The sequence below is a fragment of the Microcaecilia unicolor genome, chromosome 10 (assembly GCF_901765095.1).
Source record: "Microcaecilia unicolor chromosome 10, aMicUni1.1, whole genome shotgun sequence".
NCBI lineage: Eukaryota > Metazoa > Chordata > Amphibia > Gymnophiona > Siphonopidae > Microcaecilia > Microcaecilia unicolor.
The window spans coordinates 194,946,998-194,973,766 of record NC_044040.1 but is presented as its reverse complement, the minus strand read 5'-3'; the positions used below and the strand labels follow the sequence as shown (position 1 = coordinate 194,973,766).

The following is a 26,769-nucleotide window of genomic DNA, read 5'->3' as shown; positions in this document are numbered from 1 at the left end:
CCCGTTTCGCCACTGGGGCTTTGTCAAGGGAAAAGCTCCCTGCAGCACCGAACTCAGGGGCGTAGCCACGGGTGGGCCTGGGTGGGCCCAGGCCCACCCAGTTTTGTTTCAGGCCCACCCAGCAGTGGAGGCAGCGGAGCGGAGGGAGCAGGCTGAGCTCCGATCCTGCATCTGCCTCCCCAGCCCGCCACTGCCCCGGCTGCCTCCGCCCGCCGTACCTTTAAATATTACAGTTTTGCTGGAGTCGCAGGCAGCCGGCATTGAAGACATCGGCAGGCTTATGCCGGTTCCAGCAGCCTTCCCTTCTTTCGTTGCAAGACGTATTTCCTGTTTCTACGAGGGCGGAGCCATCATCCGACTTGCAACGAGGGAAGGGAAGGCTGCTGGAACCGGCGTAAGCCTGCTGATGTCTTCAATGCCGGCTGCCCGCGACTCCAACAAAACTATAATATTTAAAGGTACGGGGGGGGGGGGCCCGGAAGGAAACAGGGCAGACAGGAGAGGAGGGTTGCTGCACATGGTGGAAGAAGGGGAGAGGAGAGGGCAGGGGAGAGGAGGGTTGCTGGACATGGTGGAAGAAGGGGAGAGGAGGGATGCTGGATATGGTGGAAGAAGGGGAGAGGCAGAGGCGGACCGGGGAGAGAGCCTGTTGTTAAACATTTACCAGCACACCACTGTCTAGTGCCCACCCATCCAACCTGTTGGCCCACCCAAAAATTGACTTCTGGCTACGCCACTGACCGAACTGTGGTAAGTATCGGACGAGCCAGTGAAGCCGCCGAAAAGATGTGCGCCCACTGGCGGCTTCACTGGCTCGTCCGATACTTACCACAGTTCGGTGCTGCAGGGAGCTTTTCCCTTGACAAAGCCCCAGTGGCGAAACGGGACCGTCGGGGAGCCCCTGGTTGGAGCAGCAATGAGCTAAGTGGCTGTGGTGTTTAATATTTGTTAAAGACGGGGGTGATAGGTAGCACCATCATAGAGCACCAGCACACAAATTAATATTGAGGGAGGAGGTTGGTAGAGGACCAGTGATTATATGATTATGGCCACATGAATATCATTTCATTGATTAAAAAGGTGGCACTGGTCTGAGGTCCTCTCCTCCTCTGTTTCTCATTGAGTTAGAACTTGTTTCACAATTGTTAGTTAACACTCGCTGTTTTCCAGTTGTTATTAATTATAAATCAGTAGAGTGATTCCCGTGACCTTTTGTTACTTAACCAATAGGAATGCAATAAACATAGAAACAAAATGGAGGTCAAAAAAAGACCATTCAGCCTATCCAGTCTGCCCAATTTACACCAATTGCTTATTTCTCCCCTTCAGAGACCTTCTGTGCTTGTCCCATGCTTTCTTGAATTTAGATAAGAGTCCTCATGACCATCACATCCAGAGAGACTGTTCCATGCATCAATCACCCTTTCATTAAAAAAAATATTTCCTTAGATTACTGCTCGGTCCATCCCCTTTAACCCTCATCTTATGACGTCTTGTTCTGGAACTTCCTTTCAATTGACAGAGGCCTATCTCCTGTGTATTGATATGATAGCAGTATTTAAATGTCTCTATGATATCTCTTTTATCTTGCCTTTCCTCCAGGGTGCACATATTTAGACCTTTAGGCCTGTCCCCATGAACTTAAATTAAAGTCACAATATTCGATAGCGTGACGCCTCTTCTTGTAAAACTTCACTGGCTTCCAATCAGAGAGCGCATTGAGTTCAAGGTTTGCAACCATGGTTCACAAAATCCTCCACGGGGTTGTCCCAAGTTACATGCTGAGCCTGGTTGACTTGCCAGCCAGAAATGCTGACCCGTCCTCAAGATTATATCTCACCTTGCACTACCCCAGTTGGAAAGGTTGTAAGCGTGGCTCCATTCAGGCGTCAAGCTTTCCCTTTATCAGCGTGCAACTTTGGAATGCGCTTCCTAGAGACATCACCAGTCTGAGAGACTACCTTGCCTTTCGCAAGGCGCTGAAGACGCATCTGTTTACCAAAGCATTTACACCGGGAACAATGAAGAAATCTGGCCTCTGCCAGCTGGCATACGTGGATCCTGTTTAGTCCTATTCTTCTGTACTGTTCTATGTAAAGTATTCTTTCTTTCTTGCCCTTCTACTCTATTATTCTCATTTGTATCTGATATCACCCGGAGACCTCTCTCTCTCTCTCTCTCTCTCTCTGGTTTATGTAAGCCACATTGAGCCTGCATGTCTGTGGGGGAAATGTGGGGTATAAATACATTAATAAATAAATAAAATTAGGAAATGATACACTATCTTCCTAAATTTGTATAGGGTGTCAGTATTGGAAATTGAACATCTACCACTTGCAATTCAGTTTACAAAAAGCTCATTGAACATGGAGCCTTTCGTAAAATACGTATAGGGCCATGGGGAAAAAAGAACTCCTTGCATTTGTCATGATGCACTCAAATGAAGACATTTTACACAAAAAAAGTACATAACAGCAGCATCACTTGGGGCTTTGTATATGTAACTATCATCTTACATGCAAATATACTAGGACTAGGGGAGGGCACGGAAAGAAGCTAGTAAGTAGGAAATTTAAAATGAATAGGAGAAAATATTTCTTCACTCAACAAGTAATTAAGCTCTGGAATTTGTTGCCAGAGAATGTGGTAAAAGCGGTTAGCTTAGCAGGGTTTTAAAAAGGTTTGGATAATTTCCTAAAAGGAAAGTCCACAAACCATTATTAAGATAGACTTGGGAAAATCCACTGCATATTCTAGGATGAGCAGTATAAAATCTGTTTTGCTGTTCTGGCATCTTGCCATGTGCTTGTGGCTGGACTGGCCACTACTGGAGACAAGATGCTGGGCTTGATGGGCCTTCGGTCTTTCCCAGTATGGCAATGCTTAGGTTCTTACTAGTGATTTTTGCTATTGTACGTAATTTTTTTTATTTAATAGCACGCCTATGTGAGGAATCCAAAAAGGTTCTTATAAAATAAGCCTCTCCCAATGCACAAATTTATACCTGGTCCAAAACTGGAGCAAACGCGTGTGTATTCATGTGTTTTTTAAATTAAATATTGGGTCAATATTCAGCTTGCGGCATGAGCATTTGTTTAAATGGTGATTGCGGCTCTGTTAGAGGTTTGATCGCAAGCTGCATTATTTGTGTACCGCAGAAGTCACTAACCTGAAATACTACAGGTTAATGACTCACAGTAAATGAAGGTGCTACTCAAAAAAAAAAAAAAAGGTACTGCATCTTAGTAACTCCCCATCCCCCACCCAATTGACAATCAAACATATAAACGGCGAGTGACCGTACTCACTCGCAAATGCGCAGTAGAGACTTCCCTCTCTGCCCCGCCCCCGCGTCAATACATGATGACGGGGGCGGGACAGAGAGGGAAGTCTCTACTGGCATGCTGCAGACGTCGGAACTGCTCCCCCTCCCCCCTCCCCCGGAGTCGCCGCCGCCCCTCCATCTGGCCCGAGCACTGTGAACTTACATCACCATGCAGCAGCAGGCACATCAGCAAAGCTGCCGTCGGGCTTCCTTCTCTGCCTTTGCCCCGCCCTCGCCGATGTTACGTCACACGAGGGTGGGACACAGGCAGAGAAGGAAGCCCGCCCTGACGGCAGCTTTGCTGATGTGCCTGCTGCTGCGTGCTGATGGAAGTTTACAGTGCTGCTCGGGCCGGGTGGAGGGGCGGCGGCGGCTAGGAAACCCCCCCATTCTAAAAGTAGCCCGTTTTCACGGGCTCAACGGCTACTTATATATAACCTTGAGGAGGTTTAATACCAATGGGAAACTTTTTACAGGTATATGTGTACTGCAAAATGTGGAATACAGAGATATTTTTAACAGCTATCCAAACCCAAACATTTTCCCTTTCAAATCTGTGTGCTGCATCTGCAAACACAGCAAACAGGAGTAGAAGCTGACCAAAAGACGGATCCAACACTGGAAATGTTGCGCAGTAAATAGTTTTATTGTAGCCGATAGAATAGGACCCGACGCGATCTGTGTTTCTGTGCAATGAAGCTCCTACGCAGTGGCGTAGCAAGGGCAGGGCGGTGGGGGCGGTCCGCCCCGGGTGCACGCCGCTGGGGGGGGTGTCGGCTCCGCTGGTTCCCTGCTCCCTCTGGAACAGGTTACTTCCTGTTCCGGGGCAGAGGGAGCAGGGAACCAGCGGAACCGACAGCCTCACGGCTGCTCCCACCTCCCAAGAGGTAAGAATGCACTCGGGTGTGTGTGTGTGTGTAGTGCTGCACCCGGGGGGGGGGGAGGGTGCGCAACGGCAAACCGCCCCGGGTGGCAGCCGCCCTTGCTACAGCACTGCTCCTATATCAGGAGTCAGGTAGTAATTTCTCGGAGTGCGCTATGTACTTAAAAACTGAACAAGATGACAGCTCAGAGGAATGTAGCACGGCAAAAGCAGCCATGAGGCATGCATGCAAAAAAGCGGGAAATGCTGCTGTCCCCAGTTGGGTCAGCATCATTTTCCGCTTTTATGCACGCATGCCTCACGGCTGCTTTTGCCGTACTACAGGGCCGCTGAGAGACTGGGCCAGGCCCGGGACAAGGCCACCCCCGGGGCCCCCCCACCCGAGGTCACTGGGCCCCCCTCCACCTGCCACCGGGCCCTCTCTCCACCTCCGGGCCCTCTGCACTGACCTTAAGCGCCTCACCTTCAAAAGCGCAGCAACAAGCAACAGCAGGCCACTCCTTCCTTCCGTGTCCTGCCCTCGCCTGACGTAACTTTGCGAGGGCGGGACACGGAAGGAAGGAGTGGTCTGCCGCTGCTTGCTGCGCTTTCGAAGGTGAGGCGCTGAAGTTCAATGCCAGGGAGCGACGGAGGGCGGGCGGGCTGGACTGCGGCGGCGCCACCGGGCCCCCCCGGAGGCCCGGGCCCGGGGAATTTTGTCCCCCCTTTTCCCCCCTCTCGGCGGCCCTGCCGTGCTACATTCCTCTGAGCTGTCATCCTGTTCAGTTTTAAAGTACATAGCGCATTACGAGAAATTACTACCTGACCCCTGATGTAGGCACTCCATTGCGCCGAAACACAGACCCTGTTGGGTCCTATTGAATTGGCTACAATAAAAGTATTTACTGCACAACATTTCCATTGTTGGATTTGTCCTTTGGTCAGCCTCTGCTCCTGCTTGCTGTGATTACTTGACGCAGAGGTTCCTTCCCGCCTTCGTCTTCTGCATCAGCAAACACACATAAATAGTACCTCTTCTAAAATTGCTACTTGATTATGAAAGACAATTTACCCATGAAAATGTCTTTTTTTAACAGATGTAAACCTTCTAAAATTACCTTCATCATCAAATTTCATAAGATTAGCAAACAGAGCCCTGTTTACTAAGGTGCGCTAGCATTTTTAGTGCGTGTCAACCATGTAGACGCCCACAGGAACATTATGGGAATCTACCCGGTTAGCGCACGCTAATACATAGTAACATAGTAACATAGTAGATGACGGCAGAAAAAGACCTGCACGGTCCATCCAGTCTGCCCAACAAGACAAACTCATATGTGCTACTTTTTGTGTATATAATACCTTGATTTGTAACTGTCTTTTTCAGGGCACAGACCGTACAAGCCTGCCCAGCACTATCCCCGTCTCCCAACCACCAGCTCCGCCTCCCACCACCGGCTCTAGCACAGACCATATAAGTCTGCCCAGCACTATCCCCGTCTCCCAACCACCAGCCCCGCCTCCCACCACCAGCTCTGCCACCCAATCTCGGCTAAGCTCCTGAGGATCCATTCCTTCTGAACAGGATTCCTTTATGTTTATCCCACGCATGTTTGAATTCCGTTACCGTTTTCCTCTCCACCACCTCCCGCGGGAGGGCATTCCAAATATCCGCCACTCTCTCCGTGAAAAAATACTACCTGACATTTTTTTTTGAGTCTTAGTAAACAGGGCCCCGAGCATCACAAATTTCTTATCTGCTGTTCGCTTGGCGAGACCCTCTGCTTTCATAAAATAGTTTTAACAAGATGTTCCAGAGAGTCTCAGGGATTTCAGCCCTATGCATCACCACACTAATTAGAACTGATTAGTATTTATTACTCTGAGCTCTTGTAAATAACAGCCAGTTTTCCCTTCTGAGGTCTCTTAGTTGTAGTGTGATGAAAAGAGTATACATAGGAAAGTGATACCTTTCTGGCACTTGTCGCCATGGTAACCGGGTTTGCAGTAACAGGAGCCATTTTTGGCATTGCATTCTAATGTGTTCTCCTTGGCACACTGGCATTCTTCAGAGCAGCCAGCCCCAAAGGTCCACTTTGGACAAGCTGTAATAACATGAATAATTGCCAATCATTTAACAGGAACATGCAAACATGCCTACAGTGTAGAGAAAGTGGTTCTCAAACCTGTCCTGAGGGACTATAAGCCGCCTGGTTTTCAGGATATCCCTAACGAGAGATTTTCATATAATGGAGGTAAACAGGTATGCAGATATGCCCCATGCATATTCATTAGGGATATCATGAAACCCCACAGGTGGCTGGTGGTCCTACAGGACAGATTTGTGAACCACAGTAAATGGAGCAGTAATTTTCATTAAGCCATAACAACACTGGAATATATAATTGATGGGCAACTCTGCTCAGCAGTAATTATCCCACTTTGAGTAAATGTGTACAAATTCTCATAAGAAGCCCAACATCCAGACATCCTTCCCCTGACCTAACCTAATGCCTTTTAGGGTTGCAACTGCTGCTATGTACAGGTTGAACCCAATGATTGCTCATGGAACCATTAGATTTAGAGTTGCAACTGCCACCCATACAGATCGCTTTGCAATGCTTTCTCTAGATACACATGGATAAAGCCATACTGGGTCAGACCAATGGGTCCATCCAGCCCAGTATCCTATTTCCCCAACAGTGGCACCCACTCCCTCAGGGAACACAGTTCCAGCCCCCCACCCTAGGCACACAACCACACACGCTCCCTTCCTGCATGGAACACAGCTCCAGTGCCCTACCTTGACACCAACTTACCCCAGACAACACAGCTCAAGCCCACACACTCTCCCGTTCCCAAGGGGATCCAGCCTCAGCCCCCACCCTGAGCGCGCACACACAAACTCACATGTCCCCTCGCTACTGGGGGATGCAGAGGAGATCCAATTTCACAGCGCCCGTAATCGCTCCACTTCCATACCCTGGCTGCTCTCTTACCTCTGTTGGATAGGTTCGCTAGCTTTCCTGGGCCCTTCCAAACTGAACTGGACTCCAGCACCCACACAGGATGGAAGCCCAAACAAACTCTGCGGTGGCCAGGGATCGAACCTGGGTCAACTGCTTGGAAGGTAGCTATGCTCACCACTTTACCATCAAAGTAATATGGTTGCCATACTAGCAGGGGCGTAGCCAGACACCCAATTTTGAGTGGGCTTGGGCCCAAGATGGGTGGGCAGAACACCGCCCTGTCCCACAAGTGATTTGGTCTCTCCCTCTCTCGCCTGTATGCCATATGGTCTTTCAAACATCCCCCTCCCCTGCATACCTTTTAAATAGCAGATTTTCACTGGCAGCGAGCAGCAACTAATACGCACTGCTCATGCTGGCCCCACCGCCTTCCCTCTGATGCAACTTCCTGTTTCTGCATAGGTGGGAATACATCAGAGGGAAGGCAGTGGGGCTAGTGTGAATAGTATGTATCAGTCACTGCAGGCGAAGATCTGCTATTTACAAGGTATGCAGGAAAGAGAGTTGTTGTGAGTTTTTGGCTGGTGGGTCTTGGGGATCCCTGCCAGCCACATCATAGGTGTGCTGCTAATGGGTGGGCCTGAGCCCAATGTGGGTGGGCCTGGGCCTACCCTTGGCTACGCCACTGCATACTAGTCCTCTTTGAAGGCAATAAACAGAAATAAAACAACACAAAATAAAGGAAAATAAGGTGATAACTTTTTTTTACGGAGGAGTAGCCTAGTGGTTAGTGCAGTGGACTTTGATCTTGGAGAACGGAGTTCAATTCCCACTGCAGCTCCTTGTGAATGTTTGGCTAATTGGTAGGAAATATACAAAGATATGGAGGATGTTAATGAGAAATAGGAAATAAATATTAAAATAATGTACATGGTAGAAATGACCAAAAGAAACAGAATACATTTATTACAAAAGCTTTGCACTGAAGTTCAGTACACATTTTTATGCTCGTGTTAAAAAAAAAATGAATTCCACCCAATGCTATAACCAAATTGAATAAAACAATTTTTGCACAAAGTATGTGGTCCAACATGGCAAAGTATGTTAGTTGCCATGGAAACATACGCACACAGCCATCCATTAATAGTAGCATCAATGTTTTATGCATGAAAAATGGCTTCAGAATCTGGAGAAGCAGACGCATAGATTATGTGCATGCGCAAGTCTAACATGCTGTTCTGTACATAAATATCAGGATGATATCGTTTTAATTTCTGCAGTAAAGTATTTTACTTTTCATTTACAGCTACAGCACTTCTCCCTTAAGCCTGCACTCAGGGATGTGATCACTTCGGCTCCTCATTCCCCAGCCTTTTTTTTTCCATTGTCCCATCCCCTTCAACAAAGGGAAAGGGAATGGGACTTGATATACCGTCTTCCTGTGGTTTTTACAACTACATTCAAAGTGGTTTACACAGGGGTCCTTTTACTAAGGTGCGCTGAAAAACGGCCTACGGTAGTGTAGATGCGTGTTTTGGGCATGTGCGCAGAATTATTTTTCAGTGCACCTACAAAAAAATGCCTTTTAAAAATTTTTGACAAAAATGGATGTACGGCAAAATGAAAATTGCCACGCGCCCATTTAAGGTCTGAGACCTTACCATAAGACACTGACCTAGCGGTAAGGTCTGACGCGGTAACCGGGAGGTAATGGTCTACGCGGGTCAGATGCCACTTATTTTCCGGACGTGCGCCAAAAATGAAATTACCGCAAGGGCCACGTGGTAACCGGGCGGTAACTCCAATTTGGCGCGCGTTAGGCATGCGTAGGCACCTACGTGGCTTAGTAAAAGGGCCCCATATTGTATACGGCTACTTATTTGTACCTGAGTCAATGGAGGGTTAAGGGCGTCTTTTACTAAGGTCCGCTCGCGTTTTTAGCGTTGGCTAAAATTGTGGGTGCACTAAACATTAGAGATGCCCATAGGAATGCATTGGCGTCTGTAACGTTTAGCACCCCCACAATTTTAGCGCGCGCCAAAAACGTGAGCGTGCCTTACTAAAAGGCCCTCTAAATGACTTGCCCAGAGTCACAAGGAGCTGCAGTGGGAATCAAACCCAGTTCCCCAGGATCAAAGTCCACTGCACTAACCACTAGGCTACTCCTACATTCCATGTACAGTAGAATCTCAAATTGTAGCAACATTCCATGTAGCATCTCAAAAGAAGCTGAAATAGTAGCAACATTCCATGTAGAATCTCAAACAGTAGCAACATTCCATGTAGACTCTCAAATAGGGAAAAGGAACTGCATTCAGAGACCACTGTACTAACCACTAGGCTACTCCTCCACTAGCAACATTCCATGTACAGTAGAATCTCAAATTGTAGCAACATTCCATGTAGCATCTCAAAAGAATCTGAAATAATAGCAACATTCCATGTAGAATCTCAAAGAGTAGCAACATTCCATGTAGACTCTCAAATAGGGAAAGGGAGCTGCATTCAAAGTCCGCTGCACTAACCACTAGGATACTCCTCCACTCCACAAGAAAAAAAAGTTGTGGATCCTTTATGCTGACACCAAAGAGAAGAAAACAGGCATGAAATAATCACTAATGCCAGCTACAGAAGAATGAGCTAACGTTTTGCTGCTCCTCAGACCATGACTCATAGCCCTTCCATTAGAAAACCATGAGCTTAGCCTTCTGTGAACTTCTTTGCATCTGGGTTTACTAGCTAATACCTTTATTACCACTGGGTTTAAAAGAGCAATGCATTGATGTCTCAGACTACATGAGTCCGTGTGCACAATTTACTTGTACATAAACTCCTTTTCTGTTAGGCAACCACAATAGCACAGAAAAATGTAAGCAGAGACTACATGATGCCTCTTTACTGAACCTCATACGCTTGATTGCATCAGCCTCCTGGTAAACAAGCTAGTACCATGCAGTACATTGTTCTCACCAACAGGTGTCCTCCAATCACAGCTGTACAATATCAATTATGTACCGTGCAACATTTTGGTCATAATTTATCAAGATCTGCCAAAAGATCTCAATTGCAGATTAGCCAAAACCCAAACCCAAATTTCGGATTGGTTTTGGTGCTGAATACTAAACTGAAAACAAAGTTTACTGACTTGTTTTGCTCATGAGTGAAAGGGAAAAGTGTTTTTAGCAAATATTGCATCTGAAGCAGTGGCGTACCAAGGGGGGGGGGGCGGTGGGTGCACGCCGCTGGGGGGTGCCGCGGCGCGCGCCTGCTCCGAGTTCGCTAACTTCGCTCGTTCGCTGCAGCTCCCTCTGCCCCGGAACAGGTTACTTCCTGTTCCGGGGCAGAGGGAGCTGCAGCGAACGAGCGAGTTAGCGAACGCGGAGCAGGCGTGCGCCGTGGCCCCCACCCCCCAGCGGCGTGCACCTGGGGGGGGTGTCATTTCGCCGTAGGGGGTGCGCATCGGCGATCCGCCCCGGGTGCCATCCAGGCCAGGAACGCCACTGATCTGAAGCCCTTCTTTCTAGTATGCTTTCCTTAGACTGTCATTTCAATGATCTCAGAACGACCGCTCGAGGCATTTCCAATCGCTGTGCCAGCACGGAATAGAAAAAAAATGCGAATCGCCAATGGCAATGTTGAGAAAAATCATTTATTCACCACATTATTTAAAATAGGCCCGACACGGCCGCGTTTCGCCCTCCTAAAGGGCTGCGTCAGGGGCTAGCATATAACAACCCAGTGGTGCAGTAAAACCAGTCCCACCTACTGGACTAAAACAACTCCTCTCCTGAGAAGCAGCAGCAGCATTTCGCGGTGAATAAATTATTTTTCTCAACATTGCTGCCATTGGCGATTCTCATCTTTTTTTCTATTCCATGCTGGATTTTGAGAATCGTCTGCCTATTTGCTTTCTTGGACCTTCAATAGCTGTGCCATACTGAAGCTTAAAGCAATAGAAATAACCTGGTCCATAGACCATTGTTTTCACCTAATGTCAGATTTCTTTACTGTTACATTGTTACTTGGGGTTTCCTATGGTTGGACCTATTGTCCTAATGTAAAAAGAGAATCCTAGCAGCAAAACTCAAATTTATTTGTAATGCTAAAATAGGCTGGAAAAGATGAAAGAGAGTAGGTAATCATGGCAGTGCAGAAGCAATGCATGCAGGGCCGCCGAGAGACTGAGCCGGGCCCGGATCGCCGCTGCCCTGCCCCCGCCTCCCCCCAATCGCAAATGCTGTCGCCTCCCTCTCCTGCTCCCAGGCCGCCGGCACCGTAGTCCCCAGTCTCAACCTGCCTACCCACAGCTCCATTCTGTCTGCCATCCGACCCCCTTTATTAAAAAAAAAAAATCTCAAAATCAGCAGCGCAAAAAAAAATTCTTGAAGGCGCTGTGCTGCCAGTTTCAAGATTTTTTTTAAATGAAGGGGGGTCGAATGGCAGACAGAACGGAGCTGAGGGAAGGTAAGTGGAGACTGGGGACTGCAGTGCCGGCAGCCTGGGAGCAGGAGAGGGCGAGAGACCCCGGCGCCGGGTCCTCCTTGGAGTCCCGGGCCCGGGAAATTTTGCCCCCCCCAACCCCCCCCCCCCCCCCCCCCCGGCGGCCCTGAATGTATGAATCAAACTGACATTCTGCAAACAACAAATTGGGGCTGCCTTTCCACGTGCATGCCGAGAACCTGAGTTAAAAACTACCATTCATACAGTTACCAAATGTCGAGCTATAAATTCTGATCTATGCTCACTGTACTCAAATTAATGGAAGTTGCTTACTTAGGTGACAGAAGCGCCCATACAGTCCTGGGTCACAAAAACAGGCTCCATACACCCTGTGGCAGTATCCATTGTTAGCACAGTTACACCTCTTATAACAGTTCTTCCCGAAGTATCCTTTAGGACAACCTGTAGGACAGATAGAAACAGGTGAGCTCATAGCCCACATGCCCCTCACAAAAAGCCTTAGCGGCTACTGTTAAGTTGGGTTATTTTATAACAAGTCAGATTATTTTATCACAAGTGCTTTTTCAAGGAGAGGGTGGTACATATCTCGAATGCTCTCTTGCGGGAGGTGGTGGAGATGAAAACGGTAACGGAATTCAAAAATGCATGGAGTGGAGGAGTGGCCTAGTGGTTAGGGTGGTGGACTTTGGTCCTGGGGAACTGGGGAACTGAGTTCAATTCCCACTTCAGGCACAGGCAGCTCCTTGTGACTCTGGGCAAGTCACTTAACCCTCCATTGCCCCAGGAACAAATAAGTACCTGTATGTAATATGTAAGCTGCACTGAGCCTGCCATGAGTGGGAAAGCGCGGGGTACAAATGTAACAAAAGTAAATAAACACAAAGGAATCCCAGGCTCCCGTGGATTTGGCCCTGGACCCCCCTGCTGGCGACCCTCTCAACCCCCCCTCCCACCGCCGACCTGCCACCTGCTACCTTTGCTGGCGGGGGACCCGAACCCCTGCCAGCCGAAGTCTTCTTCCTTCGTTTGGTTTCTGACTCTGACGTGCAGGACGTCAGACTCACAGAAACAGAACGAAGCCCTGCAGATCGCAAGGCTTCATTCTGTTTCTGTGAGTCTGACGTCATGCAGAACGTCAGACTCAGAAACCAAATGAAGGAAGAAGACCGGCTGGCAGGGGTTGGTGTCCCCCGCCAGCAAAGGTAGGCGACGGCGGGCGGGGGTCAAGAGGGTCATCGGCGGGGGGGGGGGGGGGGAGGGGGTCAAAGTTGTTGGAGGTGTTGGCAATGGCGGGCAGGCGGGGCGGGGGGGGGGTCGGTGTCGGCAATGGCTGGCTGGCGGGGGGGGGGGGGGGGGAAGGGTCGGTGGTGCTGCCGGGGGGGGGGGGGCTAAAATGTGCCCCCTCACTTCGGCTCTGGACCCCCCTACCGTTGAAGTCTGGCTACGCCCCTGCTGCATAGATGGCATGGAACCAAACTAGTTTAGCGCTGATTAGATGGCAACACCGGTAATTGGGAAGCAAAGCCAGTGCTGGGCAGACTTCTACGGTCTGTGCCCTGAAAATGGCAAGGACAAATCAAGATCAAGTATATATATATATATATATATATGTAGTATCACATCATTCCTTTTACTGAGTTTATGTTGTTGGACAGACTGGATGGACCATACTGGTCTTTATCTGCCTACTCTGTTACTATTTTAGCACAGGGTCTCATTACATAAAATGGGACCTTGTGGTAAAATAACCTGACTTAACAGTAGCCCTCGTTAATAACCTCCCCCCCACCCCCCTTAATTGTTGGCCTTACTCTGCATAACATTATTCTACATTAGAGGATTTTTTTTAATGTTTCAACAATTTTTATTGATGACAATAACAATACACAAGAAACCCTCTCAAGAGATAGATGAAAAACAATCTAGTACAGAGATAGAGGTCATCACGCTGAACAGTTCTTTAGTCTCCAAAGTTTCAATAACAATGTCGATCGCCCCACCCCCACACCTGAAATCTGGACAAACACCTCTTCTGGATCATTCAAGGCCGTAATCTATTGACTAACAAGGTCTGGCCTAAAGGGGAGAGTACTTGCATGTAAGAATTCCAGATGGTGAAAAATCTGGGCATACATTTGTGGGAGGTGGAAGCATCTCTCTAGCTTCCCATGTGGCCAAAGCCCCAAAAGGAGGGAGGAGGGAGGCTCCACCGAGACCCAGGCCTACAGGACCCACCTGAAAGCCACTAGCCTTAATTTTTACATTAGAGTTTTTTTAAATACCATCATAAAAATTCTTGAGGCTGTCTGGTGGTGGTCATAAATTAATTTATTGTGCATACCATCCTCGCAAAATGTTCCATGAATTCCTGGCGGGCAGCGACATAACCCAGTGATGGGATCACAAGTGCCTCCATTCTGACATTTGCATAGGCTGGTACAGTTCTTCCCAAATGAACCTGAAGGGCAAGCTGCAACAGACATGTCAAAAGCCAAAGATAAGCAGTCAAATAAGCAGTCAACTGTATGGGAATAGAAACTGGTTTCATTGTTATTTAAGGGGCTACATAACACAAGACATCACCTCAGGAAACAGCTGAAAATCTTGGAAAATTTATAATTGCTTGTTATTCTAAAAGCAGTCATATGGTCACAGGGGTTACTAACTGCTTGAATATAAATTCCAAGAGATGTGATGTACTAAAGCACAAACAAATTTGCAAGTATGATTTCATATGGATTAAAAACTCTGAAAGAATGTGCTATTGGTGATATTTAACATGTGTGAGGAAGTCTATAGGATGCTGCTCCTCTCCCTTGATAGCATTCCCTATAGTGTCAGAGCTACCTTAGAATGTACAGTCCCGCCCAGGGAGGAAATGACACAGGAGGGGGTGGAGCCAGGAAGGCATGGCCCAGGAAGTATAAAAGCTCAGGGCACAGCTAACTTAGAGAGGCTCAGAGGAAAGCAGCTTTGCCCAACTGTATATGCCTCTGCCATGTATCTGTGAACTGCAGCCATGACAGCAAGGTAGTCTTCCCTACCTCTGAATGGAACAGGACCCCTACCTGACACCTTTAAATATTTTGTTTATCTTAACCTGCGGAATGGCTCTGGTTTATCCTGGCTCCAGGGCCTGTCCTCATTCATCTTACCACACATGTCAAATTTAGGTTTTGAGAATTTGCCTATGCTATTTATCTAAGGTGCGCTTTTACTAAAGGACAATAACTCCATAAATTGTGCTTAAAAAAATTGGTGTTAAAAAAAATAGTGTTTAGAATTATTCTATAAACGGTGCTTAAAGTTAGGCACTGTTTATAGAATAATGCTTAGATACATTTTATTGTATAACAGCACTTGCAAGTTAAGGAATGCCCCTGATCCGCCCATGACCTGCACCCCCCTATTTGGACCCACATGTAATACATGGATCCCATACCTAAACTTATATGTGTATATTTTAATTTTAAAAATTCAATTAGCACCAATAATTGCTTGTTAAGATCTCAATTATTGGTGCTAATTGGCTTGTTTTTTAATTAAATTGTGCGCGCGCCCAGATTTTCATGCAGAATTTTTAGCAACTTGTATAAAATTCGTGGGTAAGCCCACATTCAGCTAGGGGAGAATTCTATAAATGGTACTCAAAATTAGGCACCAGGAAGAATCTGTGCAAAGTGCTATTCAATAAAGAGCGAGCTTACATGGGTTTCCGTGCCTAATTTTGGGTGAGAGGACTTAGGGCTAGATTCTATATCAGTGGTGTAGCTATGTGGAGCCACAGGGGCCTGGGCCCCCATAGATTTGGCCCTGGACCCACCTGCCGACGACTCTCTCGACCACCCCTCCCACAGCCAACCCGCCGTCGCCTACCTTTGCTGGCAGGGGACCCCAACCCCCGCCAGCCGAGGTCCTCTTCTTCTGGCACAAGGCTTCATTATGTTTCTGTGAGTCTGACGTCCTGCACGTACAACGTGCAGGACGTCAGACTCACAGAAATAGAACGAAGCCTTGCAGATTAGCCAGCGGCCACGTTGCTGGCTGATTTGCAAGGCTTTGAACTGTTTCTGTGAGTCTGACGTCCTGCATGTACAACGTGAGGACGTCAGACTCAGAAACAGAATGAAGCTGGAAGAAGAAGACCTCAGCTGGAGGGGGTTGGGGTCCCCTGCCAGCAAAGGTAGGCGATGGCGGGGGAGGGTTGGCGGCGGGAGGGGGGATCAAAGTTGGTGGTGATGGTGGTGGGTCGGCAATGGCGGGGGAGGGGGGTCGGCAATGGCGGGGAGGGGTGTCGGCAATGGCAGGGGGGGTCAGCAGTGCCGGGGGAGCTAAAATGTGCCCCCTCACCTCGGGCTCTGAACCCCCCTCCCGTCGAAGTCTGGCTACGCCCCTGTTCTATATATCATGCCTAAAAATTTTGGCGCCAAAATGAAATTCGCCTAAGCGCATTCTATAAATGTTGCCTTAATTTAGGCATACTTTATAGAATAAGCCTAAATTGCAATGCGGTTTATAGAATATGCCGAGCGTCAGTCTGCGCAACTAAATTTAGTCACAGGCAGTTACGTCAGGTAAAACCTGGTGTAAATGCTGACACCCAAATTAGGCGTGGACTGGGTGTATTCTATAACAATGCACATAGATTCTAGAAATGCCCATGGCCATGCCCCCTTTTCAACTGTGCGACTTAGAATTTACATGCAGTATGTTGCAGAATATGCTTTCACAGTTCTGCATGTTAATTGTAATTAATGCCCATTAGTGTCAATAATTGCTTGTTAATTGACAGTTATCAATGCTGATTGGTTTGTTAACCAATTAGGGTATGCACACTGTTGTGGAATACGCTTCGATTTCCACGCAGAAATCTCAGCACAATATATAGAATCCGGGATGTTAATGCCTGCTGAAACACGGTGTAAATCCTGGTGCCCAACTGATGGCAGTTGGGCGCATAAATAACTATTCTATAACACTGCGCCTAAATTTTGGAAAAACCCCTGACCCGTCCCGTCCCTCCCATGGCCATGTTCCCTTTTGAGTTGAACGCAAGATAATTTAGGCACGCAGTGTTATAGGATAGCCCACAAGCAGATCTGTGCACAAAGCCTAATTAGTGCCAATTAATATCAATAATTGATTATTCATGGCTTGTTATCTGATTAATTTGAGTTTGGATCTGGCAACCTTTATAGAAATTGGGGCTTAGTGTGCAAAACCAGGGACTGGACAGATGCATTGAAGCATTTGGTGGTTCCCATGCATTAACCTATGCATTACTGGTGTTAAAAAATGGGCAGAAAGTGGGTGTGTATGCATTAACCAGCTAGAATGTTATATTTAACTGACTAACACAGTTAACACAGGAGCACTTGACATCTCCTAAATAGGAGGCAGTAAGGAGCCCTTTTACTAAGCCACGTAGTCGCCTACGCGCGCCCATGCTACTGCGTGGCCCGGGCAGTAATTTCATTTTTTACGCATGCCCACTACGTGCGCTGGAAAATTTCTGGCGCACAGCGCTAACCGGGCAATAATCGGCATTGTACATGCGCTGACGATTACTGCCCAGTTAATGCGTGAGACCTTACCACTAAGTCAGTGGGTGGCGGTAAGGTCTCAGGCCCAAAATGGACGTGCGCCAATTTTTTATTTTGCCGCACATCCATTTTCAGTCAAAAAAAGGACCTTTTTTTGCAGGCGCACTGAAAAATGAACCTGCGCGCATCAAAGATCTGCACGATTGTACACAAAATCATTCACGCAGACGCCCCAACCTACATGCTAAACCTCGTGGACCTACCTCCCAGAAACGCCAAAAGATCATCTCGCAAATTTCTCAACCTACACTTCCCTAGCTGTAAAGGACTAAAATACAAGCTGATGCACGCCACCACCTTCTCTTACATGAGCACGCAGTTATGGAATGCATTACCCACAGATTTGAAAACAATTGACAAAACAACTACCTTTCGCAACAAGGCCTACAATGAGAACCTACAGCTCCACTAATCCACTTCACCAACCCATTGTTATGAAAGCCCACCTTCTATAAATACCCTAATAAATTCCTTCCTTCTTCTTTCTTTTCTTAATTAATCTCTACACAATACTAACTATATTTGATATACTGGAATAACTATGTTAACAATACTATGTAAGCCACTTTGAGCCTGCAAATAGGTGGGATAAGGTGGGATACAAATGCAATCAATCAATCAATCAATAAATAAATAAAATACATGTGTCTACATCAGTGCAGACCACTTTTCGACGCACCTTAGTAAAAGTGCTCCTACATTCTCTATGCAGGTACCGTAAGCTAATGACATTATTGCACAGCTTGCACTAAAATATATTTAAAAAATCCCCAATAAAGTGCTGCATTAAATCTGGACTCAGCACACGATAAAATCCTGCATTAAGATCAGATTCTAGCGCATTTTTAGTAAAAGGGCCCTTAAAAGACGCAATGAACTATATAATTCTACAAAGGAACTCATCGCCTATCTTTGCAAATACATTACACACAAAACCACATTTGTGCATAAAATGAAACTACAGCTCATGAAAGGTGCAGTTACGGATTTTGCATTAAAGATCTTGATTTCACATAAACTTTAATCCAAGAATTTGCCATGAATCATATTTGCATAACGACTACGACCCGGTATGAAGAAATTAAAAATATCTTACGTTAACGGGCCATTGCTGCGGAGCGGTCAAGCTGTTGGTTCATTGACCTCCGGGTACAAGTTAAGTCTAGTGTTTGGTCACTAGGGACAGACAGTATACAGACGTCAAATGATTCGTATTTTCAAATGTTACTCATGTTACCAGGGGGCTCTTTCAATGGCGCGTGGCCTTAGAACAGTGCTTCAAATGTACTGTGGAAGACTTGAAAGTCAGTAAGTGTTTGTTGAAAAGCACTCACAAGCTAAAATATGGTAATTTATACTCGAAGGCAATTTTTAAAAATTACGAGTTATTTTCTCTTTTCTTCAAAGGACAGTAGGCAGCAGAATTTTACTTCTTCCCTAATGGCACTGTAACTCCTTGATGGGTGTAGACAGCTCTGTATGCCTGATATGGAGGAGGGGAGTATAGATAAAGTTACTTTTATATTTAAATGTGGTTTACATTAGATTATGCATAGATATCAAGCTAGTTAAGTTTCCTTCACCACTGGGGAGGCGTTTTAACAAAGTCGAGCTCTGAACTGCTTATATGAAAGTGTTGAAGAAAACATACTTAAAGTAACACTTTCATATAAGCAGCTCAGAGCTTGTGTTAAAATGCCTCCCCAGTGGTGAAGGAAAGTTAACTAGCTTGATATCTGTAAATGATAAAAAAATGCCAATATCAATTTTATTTTGCACAAATGTGGAGGGGTATTTTCAATATGACGTCTAAGTAGGGTTACCATATTTGGTCCCCCTAAAGAGGACACATGCCCCGCCCCTTTCACACCCCGTCCGCCCCCTTTTGCCCCTCACTCTGCCCTTTTCACATATTCCCCTCCCCCCTGTCAGACACCCCGTCACCCCCCTCCACTCCACTCCCCTCTCCGTCACCCCCCTTCCCTTATTCTACTGCCCTGGTGGTCTAGTGACCTTTTCGGGGCAGGAAAGAGCCCCCACTTTGCTGCACGGAGCGCTGCCCTGCATCCTGTTGCTGATCTCGGCGCCGATTCAAAATGGCCACAGAGAGTTGAAGTCTCGCGAGGTCGCGTCAACTCTCGGCAGCCATTTTGAATCAGCGCCAAGATCAGCAACAGGATGCAGGGCAGCGCTCCGGGCAGGAAAGAGGGGGCTCTTTCCTGCCCCGAAGGCAGAAGAGGTCACCAGACCACCAGGGCAGTAGAGTAGTAAGTAAGGGGAGGGGAGGGCCGGGAGGCTAGAATAGGACAGCCCGCCCCCCTGCTTGTCCAGAAATCTGGACAAACGGACAGATTGGCAAAACCCACCTGGTTGCCCGGACATGTCCGGGTAAATCCGGACATATGGTAACCCTACGTCTCAGTCCGACTTTGGACGTTTTGCACAAAATGTCCAAAATCCAAATAGAAAAAAGGCCATTTTTGAAAAAAGAAAAACATCTATCTTTTTTTTCTGAAAATACTGTTTCGAACAAGATTTCGTGCTTTGGACGTTTTGTTTTTTGGTCCGCCTTCCAATAACAAAACAAAAAAAACAAATGAGTGCAAAACATAGAGATTCATGCCATTGGGATGTAGGAGGAACCAGCATTTTTAGCAGACTGATCCCCCACCCAGACATCCCAGGAAAGCAATGGGGCACCTTAGAGGGCACTTCTGTGCACTTTATTAAAATGCTCCCAGGTACACACCTCACCTTTGCTACCTTATCTTATCTCCTGAGCTCTCCAAAACACACTGTCCCCCACTACAATAGCTCTTATGGGTGAAGGGGGTATCTATATGTAGGTACAGTAGGGTTTTGGTGAGTTTGGGAGGAATCACAGTTTCCACAAACAAGTAACATAGTAACAAGGTAGATGACGGCAGAAAAAGACCTGCATGGTCCATCCAGTCTGCCCAACAAGACAAACTCATATGTGCTACTTTTTGTGTATACCCTACTTTGATTTGTACCTGTCCTCTTCAGGGCACAGACCGTATAAGTCTGCCCAGCACTATCCCCGCCTCCCAACCACCAGCCCCGCCTTCCACCACTGGTTCTGGCACAGACCGTATAAGTCTGCCCAGCACTATCCCCGCCTCCAAACCACCAGCCCCTCCTCCCACCACCGGCTCTGGCACAGACCGTATAAGTCTGCCCAGCACTATCCCCGCCTTCTGCCACCGGCTCTGCCACCCAATCTCGTGTGACAGGGAGATAGGGATCGGAGTCCTCCACTGCGTAGTGCACTGCACTGACCACTACACTACTCCAGGGACCTGCGTGCTGCTCTAATAGATCTGACTTTAACATCTGAGACTGTCATAGAGGCTGGTAAGTCATATTTTTATTCACATTTTTTTTGGGGGGTGGAAGGGGGTCACCCCTGATACTCTCCAGTGCTCATCTGGTAATTTAGGGTATCTTTTTATGCGTTATTTGTTCTGAAAACAGGTCTAGACCAAAACTTCTTAGTTTTAATCCTGAATGTTTTGGGTTTTTTCCATTATGGCCAGGGCCGGTCCTAGGGTCTCTGGTGCCCCCTCAGACTATCAGTTGGCGCCCCCCCCCCCCCCCCCCCCCCGTCTAGCATCTTCTTTCTCTCTTCTCCCTCTCTGCCCCCTTTTTCAGACCAGTGCCTTAAAAGGTGAAGAACAAGTTAAAGAACAGCAGGCAGAGGGAGCACGAGATGCAAAGGAAATAGGAGCCCCTCTCCATCCAGGGTCTGGTCTGCCCTTTCTTCTCATTTCCAGCGCCGTCCACCCCTCTGTCTGTCCCCTCCATGCTCCATCCATCATCATCATGCCCTTTTTTTCTCTCCCAGTGAGTCAGGCAGTCAGCTGAGAGCCTCAGCGCCTGGGACAGAGGAGCAAGCCAGCTGGAGGACTCAGAGACGTGAGACGCTCAGGCAGTTAAGCTACTCACTTCAAGGCCCGGCCGCAACCACAAGGCGCACTGGCGCCCACATAGGGTGCCGAAGGGGGAGGAGGCATTGTCGTGACTCGTGATGTCAGAGCGGAGCCGCTGGCCAGACTGGAAGGAGCGCTGTGTAGGTGTAAGCATGCGCGCCGCCGCGTGCAGCATTACAGGAACTGTCTGGAAGCCGGAAGGCTGTCAAACAGCTGGGCGGGTGGGCCGCGGTAGGGAGGCGCATGCGGCGCCCCCCTGCGGTGCTTACCCCGCTTACCGGGTTGGACCGGCCCTGATTATGGCTGTAAAATATTCAAGTGTTAGGCACGCCCAAATCCTGATTTTGAAATGCCCCCAACACACCCCCTTGTGATTTGGAAGTACTGCAGCCAACTTGCATAGATAAATGTCTGCAAAACAGGCTTCAAAAATACTGATTTAGATGTTTTGAGAAGAAAAACGTCCAAATGGGGCTTTATGACACTTTTTGGACATTTTTCTCTGTTGAAAATGAGCTCCAGAGTAGACCAACAAGTTCAAAGTAACAGCCTGGTGCTTGAACCATTTTCTACATTCATTGATTCTTTTTTTTACAATTATTGGTACCTTTATCTGCCGTCATTTACTGTGTTACTCTATATAAGTGCCTGGTCTGAAAGGCAAGGGGGGCACTGACAGTCCTGGGTCTCTGGGGAGCCAAAGGCTTAGTAAGTGCTTCATTTGCTGTTTTTCCCTTTTGCTAATGTATCCAATTTTCCCCTGCTTATTCTTCCTAAGAAACTAGTTTCTGCTAGTTGCTCACGTGATAAGACTGTTTGTTTTGTTTATAGTGGGGATGGGAGGACTTTCCTATGAAGAGAGGCTGAGAAGGCTAGGGCTTTTTAGCTTGGAGAAGAGACGGCTGAGGGGAGATATGATAGAAGTGTATAAAATAATGAGTGGAATGGATCGGGTGGATGTGAAGCGACTGTTCACGCTATCCAAAAATACTAGGACTAGAGGGCATGAGTTGAAGCTACAGTGTGGTAAATTTAAAACGAATCAGAGAAAATTTTTCTTCACCCAACGTGTAATTAGACTCTGGAATTCGTTGCCGGAGAACGTGGTACGGGCGGTTAGCTTGACGGAGTTTAAAAAGGGGTTAGATAGATTCCTAAAGGACAAGTCCATAGACCGCTATTAAATGGACTTGGAAAAATTCCGCATTTTTAGGTATAACTTGTCTGGAATGTTTTTACGTTTGGGGAGCGTGCCAGGTGCCCTTGACCTGGATTGGCCACTGTCGGTGACAGGATGCTGGGCTAGATGGACCTTTGGTCTTTCCCAGTATGGCACTACTTATGTACTTATGTCACCTTTTTGGGGTTGCCCAGGCTGGTGTCCAAGAAAAATACAGCTGAGGGTATTTGGCTTGGGTAGGGGATTGGGTGATGGTTCTGTGATCCAGCCAGCCCTGAACACCGGTTAGCGTGCACTAATTAGAACGCACTAGCTGGCTAAAACTTCCACTTCCATTCCCCACCCATGGTACGCCCCCTCCAGAAACAAAAATTACAAAAAAAAAGTAACATGAGATTAGCGTGCACTAAGAGGCAAATTACCACTAACCCTGACCAATGCTAAATCTCTGTATTCTGATATTCCCCAATCGGAGCATATTAATATGAAATAGCAAATGCTGGATTCTGATTCAGGTAATCCTTGGATGCCTAATTCTTTCCTTGTTAAATCAACATCTATAGATTTGATGACCAATTTAATTCTAAGGAAGATTTTGTTTGTGGCAATTAAAAGGTTTTGTTATGGGGGGCTATGATGACCCCTAATATTGCCATTCGATGGGTGCCACAGTCTTGAAAGGGGTCTTAAAATGTACCGCACAGTTTGGGAACTATTGCTGTAGACCATTATTTGCCTCAAGTTCCACCACAATGCTCACTTTCGTTGCACAGAATTCCGGTCCATCCAGCAGGGCAAATGCATCCATTTTTTTCACTGTTGCATTCGCCTCTATTCATACAGTCATTGCAGGTCGCGCTGCAGTCACTTCCAAAGCTGTTATTCAAGCAAACTGAATAAAACAGACGACAACAACAACAAAAAAGTTAGTTCACTTGTCGCATGGCCATTTCTTTAAAAAAAAGGAAAGGCTTCTCTTTTACCCGCTGCGGTAAAAGGGGGCCACGGCGCATGTCAAAAACACGCAGCGATGCCAGTGCAGGCCCCCTTTTGCCACAGCTTTGTAAAAGGAGCCCGGTTTCTTCACTCCTTCTAATATAACTAGCCTTTGAGCCCGTAAAAATGGGCTATTATAGGAAGGGGGGGTTGAAAGGCCCGCCCCCACCGCCGAGTTCGCCGCTGCCCCTCCCCCTCCGAGTTCGCACCCCCCCCCACCGAGCCGTCACCACCCACCTTCCACCCGGCCGGGCCCTCGCTCCGCTATTGAAACAGCGAGGGTCAGGGAACGCAGCACTGAGCTCTGCTGAGCTGCCGACGTCGGCCTTCGTTCTTCTTCTCTGCCTGTCCCGCCCTCGTGTGACGTAACGTCGTCGAGGGCGGGACAGAGGCAGAGAAGAAGAAGGAAGGGCGATGTCGGCAGCTCAGCAGAGCTCAGTGCTGCGTTCCCGGATCCTCGCTGTTTCAATAGTGGAGCGAGGGCCCGACCGGGTAGAAGGTGGGTGGCGGCGGCGGCGACTCGGGTGGGGGGAGCGTTAGACGGCGGTGTCCCTCCCTCAGCAATGCGCAGTACAGACCCTCTGTGTTCCGCCCCCCGGCATCACGTATTGACGTGGGGGCGGGGCAGAGAAGGTCTCTACTGCGCATTTGCGAGTGAGTACGGTCACTCGCCGTTTATATGTTTGATATGTCACAAGTTTCTAGAAACCATTTCATAACCATCTGTGTTGTTTTCACTTCCATCCTCTCCTTTATTTCTTATGCAGGTTTAATGATGTATTAGCTTAATTTACTGTATTGGCGGCCGCCTTTTGCGGTGCAATGTAAGCCACACTGGGCCTGACACAGTTGGGGAAATGTGGGGTATAAATGAGATAATAAATAAATAAATAAATCCTCTACTCCTTTGATGTTTTGCAATATTTTGTGATACCATGCACTACTTGAGAAAAAGATTGCATTATTCTGCAATTATGAGCACCATCGACACTACTGCTCCGAAGCCAACCAAAACCAAAGAAGAAAAAGAATCCCACGAACAACGCAGGAAACTAAAAAAACTAAACAATATGACAGTGGCGTACCAAGGGAGGGCGGTGGGGCGGTCCACCCCAGGTGCACGCCGCTGGGGGGGGTGCCGCGTGCCTGTCGGCTCTTCGTTTTCATGCTCCCTTTGCCCCGGAACAGGTTACTTCCTGTTCCGGGGCAGAGGGAGCATGAAAACAAAGAGCCGGCAGGCGCACGGCAGCCCCCCCCCCTAGCGGCGTGCACCCGGAGGGGTTCTTTCGCCGGGGGGGCGTCGCGCTGTTCCGGGGGGGGGGCGCTGCACCCGGGGGACGGGGCGCATCGGTGATCCGCCCTGGGTGTCAGCCCCCCTAGGAACGCCACTGCAATATGAACAGATCTGCCCTGTATAACCCTACAGACTTTACTCCCCATAGCTAGTCTCTCTGACATTTGGGGGCCCTTTTACCAAAGTTTAGTGCATGCGTGTGTTAAACGCAAAGAAGCCCATTTTAGACCTATGCTTTAGTAAAGGGCTCCTAAAATTCTACACTAAAACTTCTCACGTTCTAGTGATAGCTTAGTGTAATGGAATCTTTCTTTTAGGAACTATGTTTGAGACGTATTTCACTGCTGTCTTATTATCAGAGCTGGATTCAGCCTTGGTGAGGGCCCTAAGCTATATAAAGCTTGGAGACCCCTTGTTAAAATGTTACACCAGAAGGTCTCACAAAGGTGCATACCCAAACAGGACCTTGGATCGCCACAGATTTGTGCTTAAAATATTACTTAAATTAATTACATATAAAAGCCATTTTAAAACAGCACATAAAAAAGTGCTGCACATAATTTTAAAAACTACAGTACACATAAAAAGCCACATAATATTCTAAAAGCCAAAAAAAACCTTTTTTTTTCTGAAACTCTGTGAGGCCCTAAACTGTAGCTTGTTTAGCTTATGCCTAAATCTTGCACTGCTTATTGTGATGGCAACTGGTCATGCTAATCTTCCGCCTACAGTTTAAACTTCTCTTACTGACCTTTAAGTGCATCCACTCTGCAGCCCCCCATTACCTCTCCGCTCTCATCTCTCCCTACATTCCTCCCCGTGAACTCTGCTCGCTTGACAAATCCCTCTTGTTGTCCCCCTTCTCCTCCACTGCTAACTCCAGGCTTCGCTCCTTTTCTCTCGCGGCACCTTATGCCTGGAATAGACTTCCTGGACCTATACGTCTAGCTCCATCTCTACCTGTTTTCAAATCCATGCTGAAAACTCACCTTTTCACCACTGCTTTTGGCTCCTAGCCTCTACTCATTTGCCCTCCCCTTGTCCCTTCCTTCCTTCTCACCCAGTACTTCCCTCATCCGTAACTGTCTTGTCTGTGTGTATTATTTAGATTGTAAGCTCTTTTGAGCATGGACTGTCTCTTTGTGTCAGGTGTTCAGCGCTGCGTGCGTCTGGTAGCACTATACAAATGCTAATAATAATAATTATTATTCCACAAAGATTGACTGCAGGTTTCAACAAAGATGGTCATTTTTCAACATTTCTCCATGACCCTCTCATACCAGTTTTATGTTGTAGGGTGTGCTCTCCTCGAACGTTTTCAAAGTCCTCAGCAATGACATCATCATAAAAATGGTCCAGGGTAGCCGCATATTGAAGCAACTGGGCTGGTCTTTGGAAGATAAGTTCTGGGAATCTAGGAAATGTCACTTCGTCCTCCCCTTCCCCCAGCTCCTCATCATCTAGAGATAGAACCAGACAGGAAAGATTTCCGATAAGAGAGAGGACACGGCCCCGGTTTACACAGATCTACTCCAAAAGCCACATTAAATTACCTTTTTTCCACACCTGAGGATACATTTTAGTATCTTTAAGATCTCACTTACTGTATGTAAATAACACATTAGAATTTCTATGAATGAGATGAATGTTTCACTTTAGGTATGATTAGAAATCAGTTTTCGGGAAAGTTTCAGTGATGGGGGCTTCTGGTGTGCTTTGTAAAAAAGGGGGGGGGGATAGTTTTTATATATTGTTTTAACAAGGCTCAAATGGTTTAACCCTTTAGTGTCCAATGTTCCTATAATAAGCCATATGGGAAGATTGATGGCAACACTGGACACTAAGGGGTTAAACCATAAAGTGGAGAACCACTAGAATAATAAACAGTCCAGCGATTATAACAACCAGTTATATTAAATTAACCTCTCTGAATTTACAGTAGACATTTGTCTAATAACCAACCCCCCACCACACACTTTTACAAAGCTGCGCTGGCAGCTGCTGTGCAGTAATGAATTACCACACGGGCAACCACTAGAACGGCTGTGTAAAAAGGGGACGATTTTTTAAAGAAACTGAATCTCAAAATTATTAATTTCACATCTAAGTTCGGAGAACATAGAATTCTA

At 47.2% G+C, this 26,769-nt stretch overlaps 1 protein-coding gene across 1 annotated transcript in view; it reads right to left on the bottom strand.

Moving 5' to 3' along the window:
- Window positions 1-6,113: 6,113 nt before the first annotated feature.
- LOC115478374 (multiple epidermal growth factor-like domains protein 6) overlaps window positions 6,114-26,769 on the bottom strand; it is a 243,495-nt gene continuing 222,839 nt past the window's right edge. The window contains exons 11-15 of the mRNA XM_030215673.1: window positions 25,921-26,100; window positions 23,111-23,242; window positions 13,959-14,087; window positions 11,930-12,058; window positions 6,114-6,292 (exon numbers count right to left, since the gene is read on the bottom strand). Of these exons, the coding sequence (XP_030071533.1) occupies window positions 6,114-6,292; window positions 11,930-12,058; window positions 13,959-14,087; window positions 23,111-23,242; window positions 25,921-26,100 (749 nt within the window). The remainder of the gene's footprint in view (window positions 6,293-11,929; window positions 12,059-13,958; window positions 14,088-23,110; window positions 23,243-25,920; window positions 26,101-26,769) is intronic.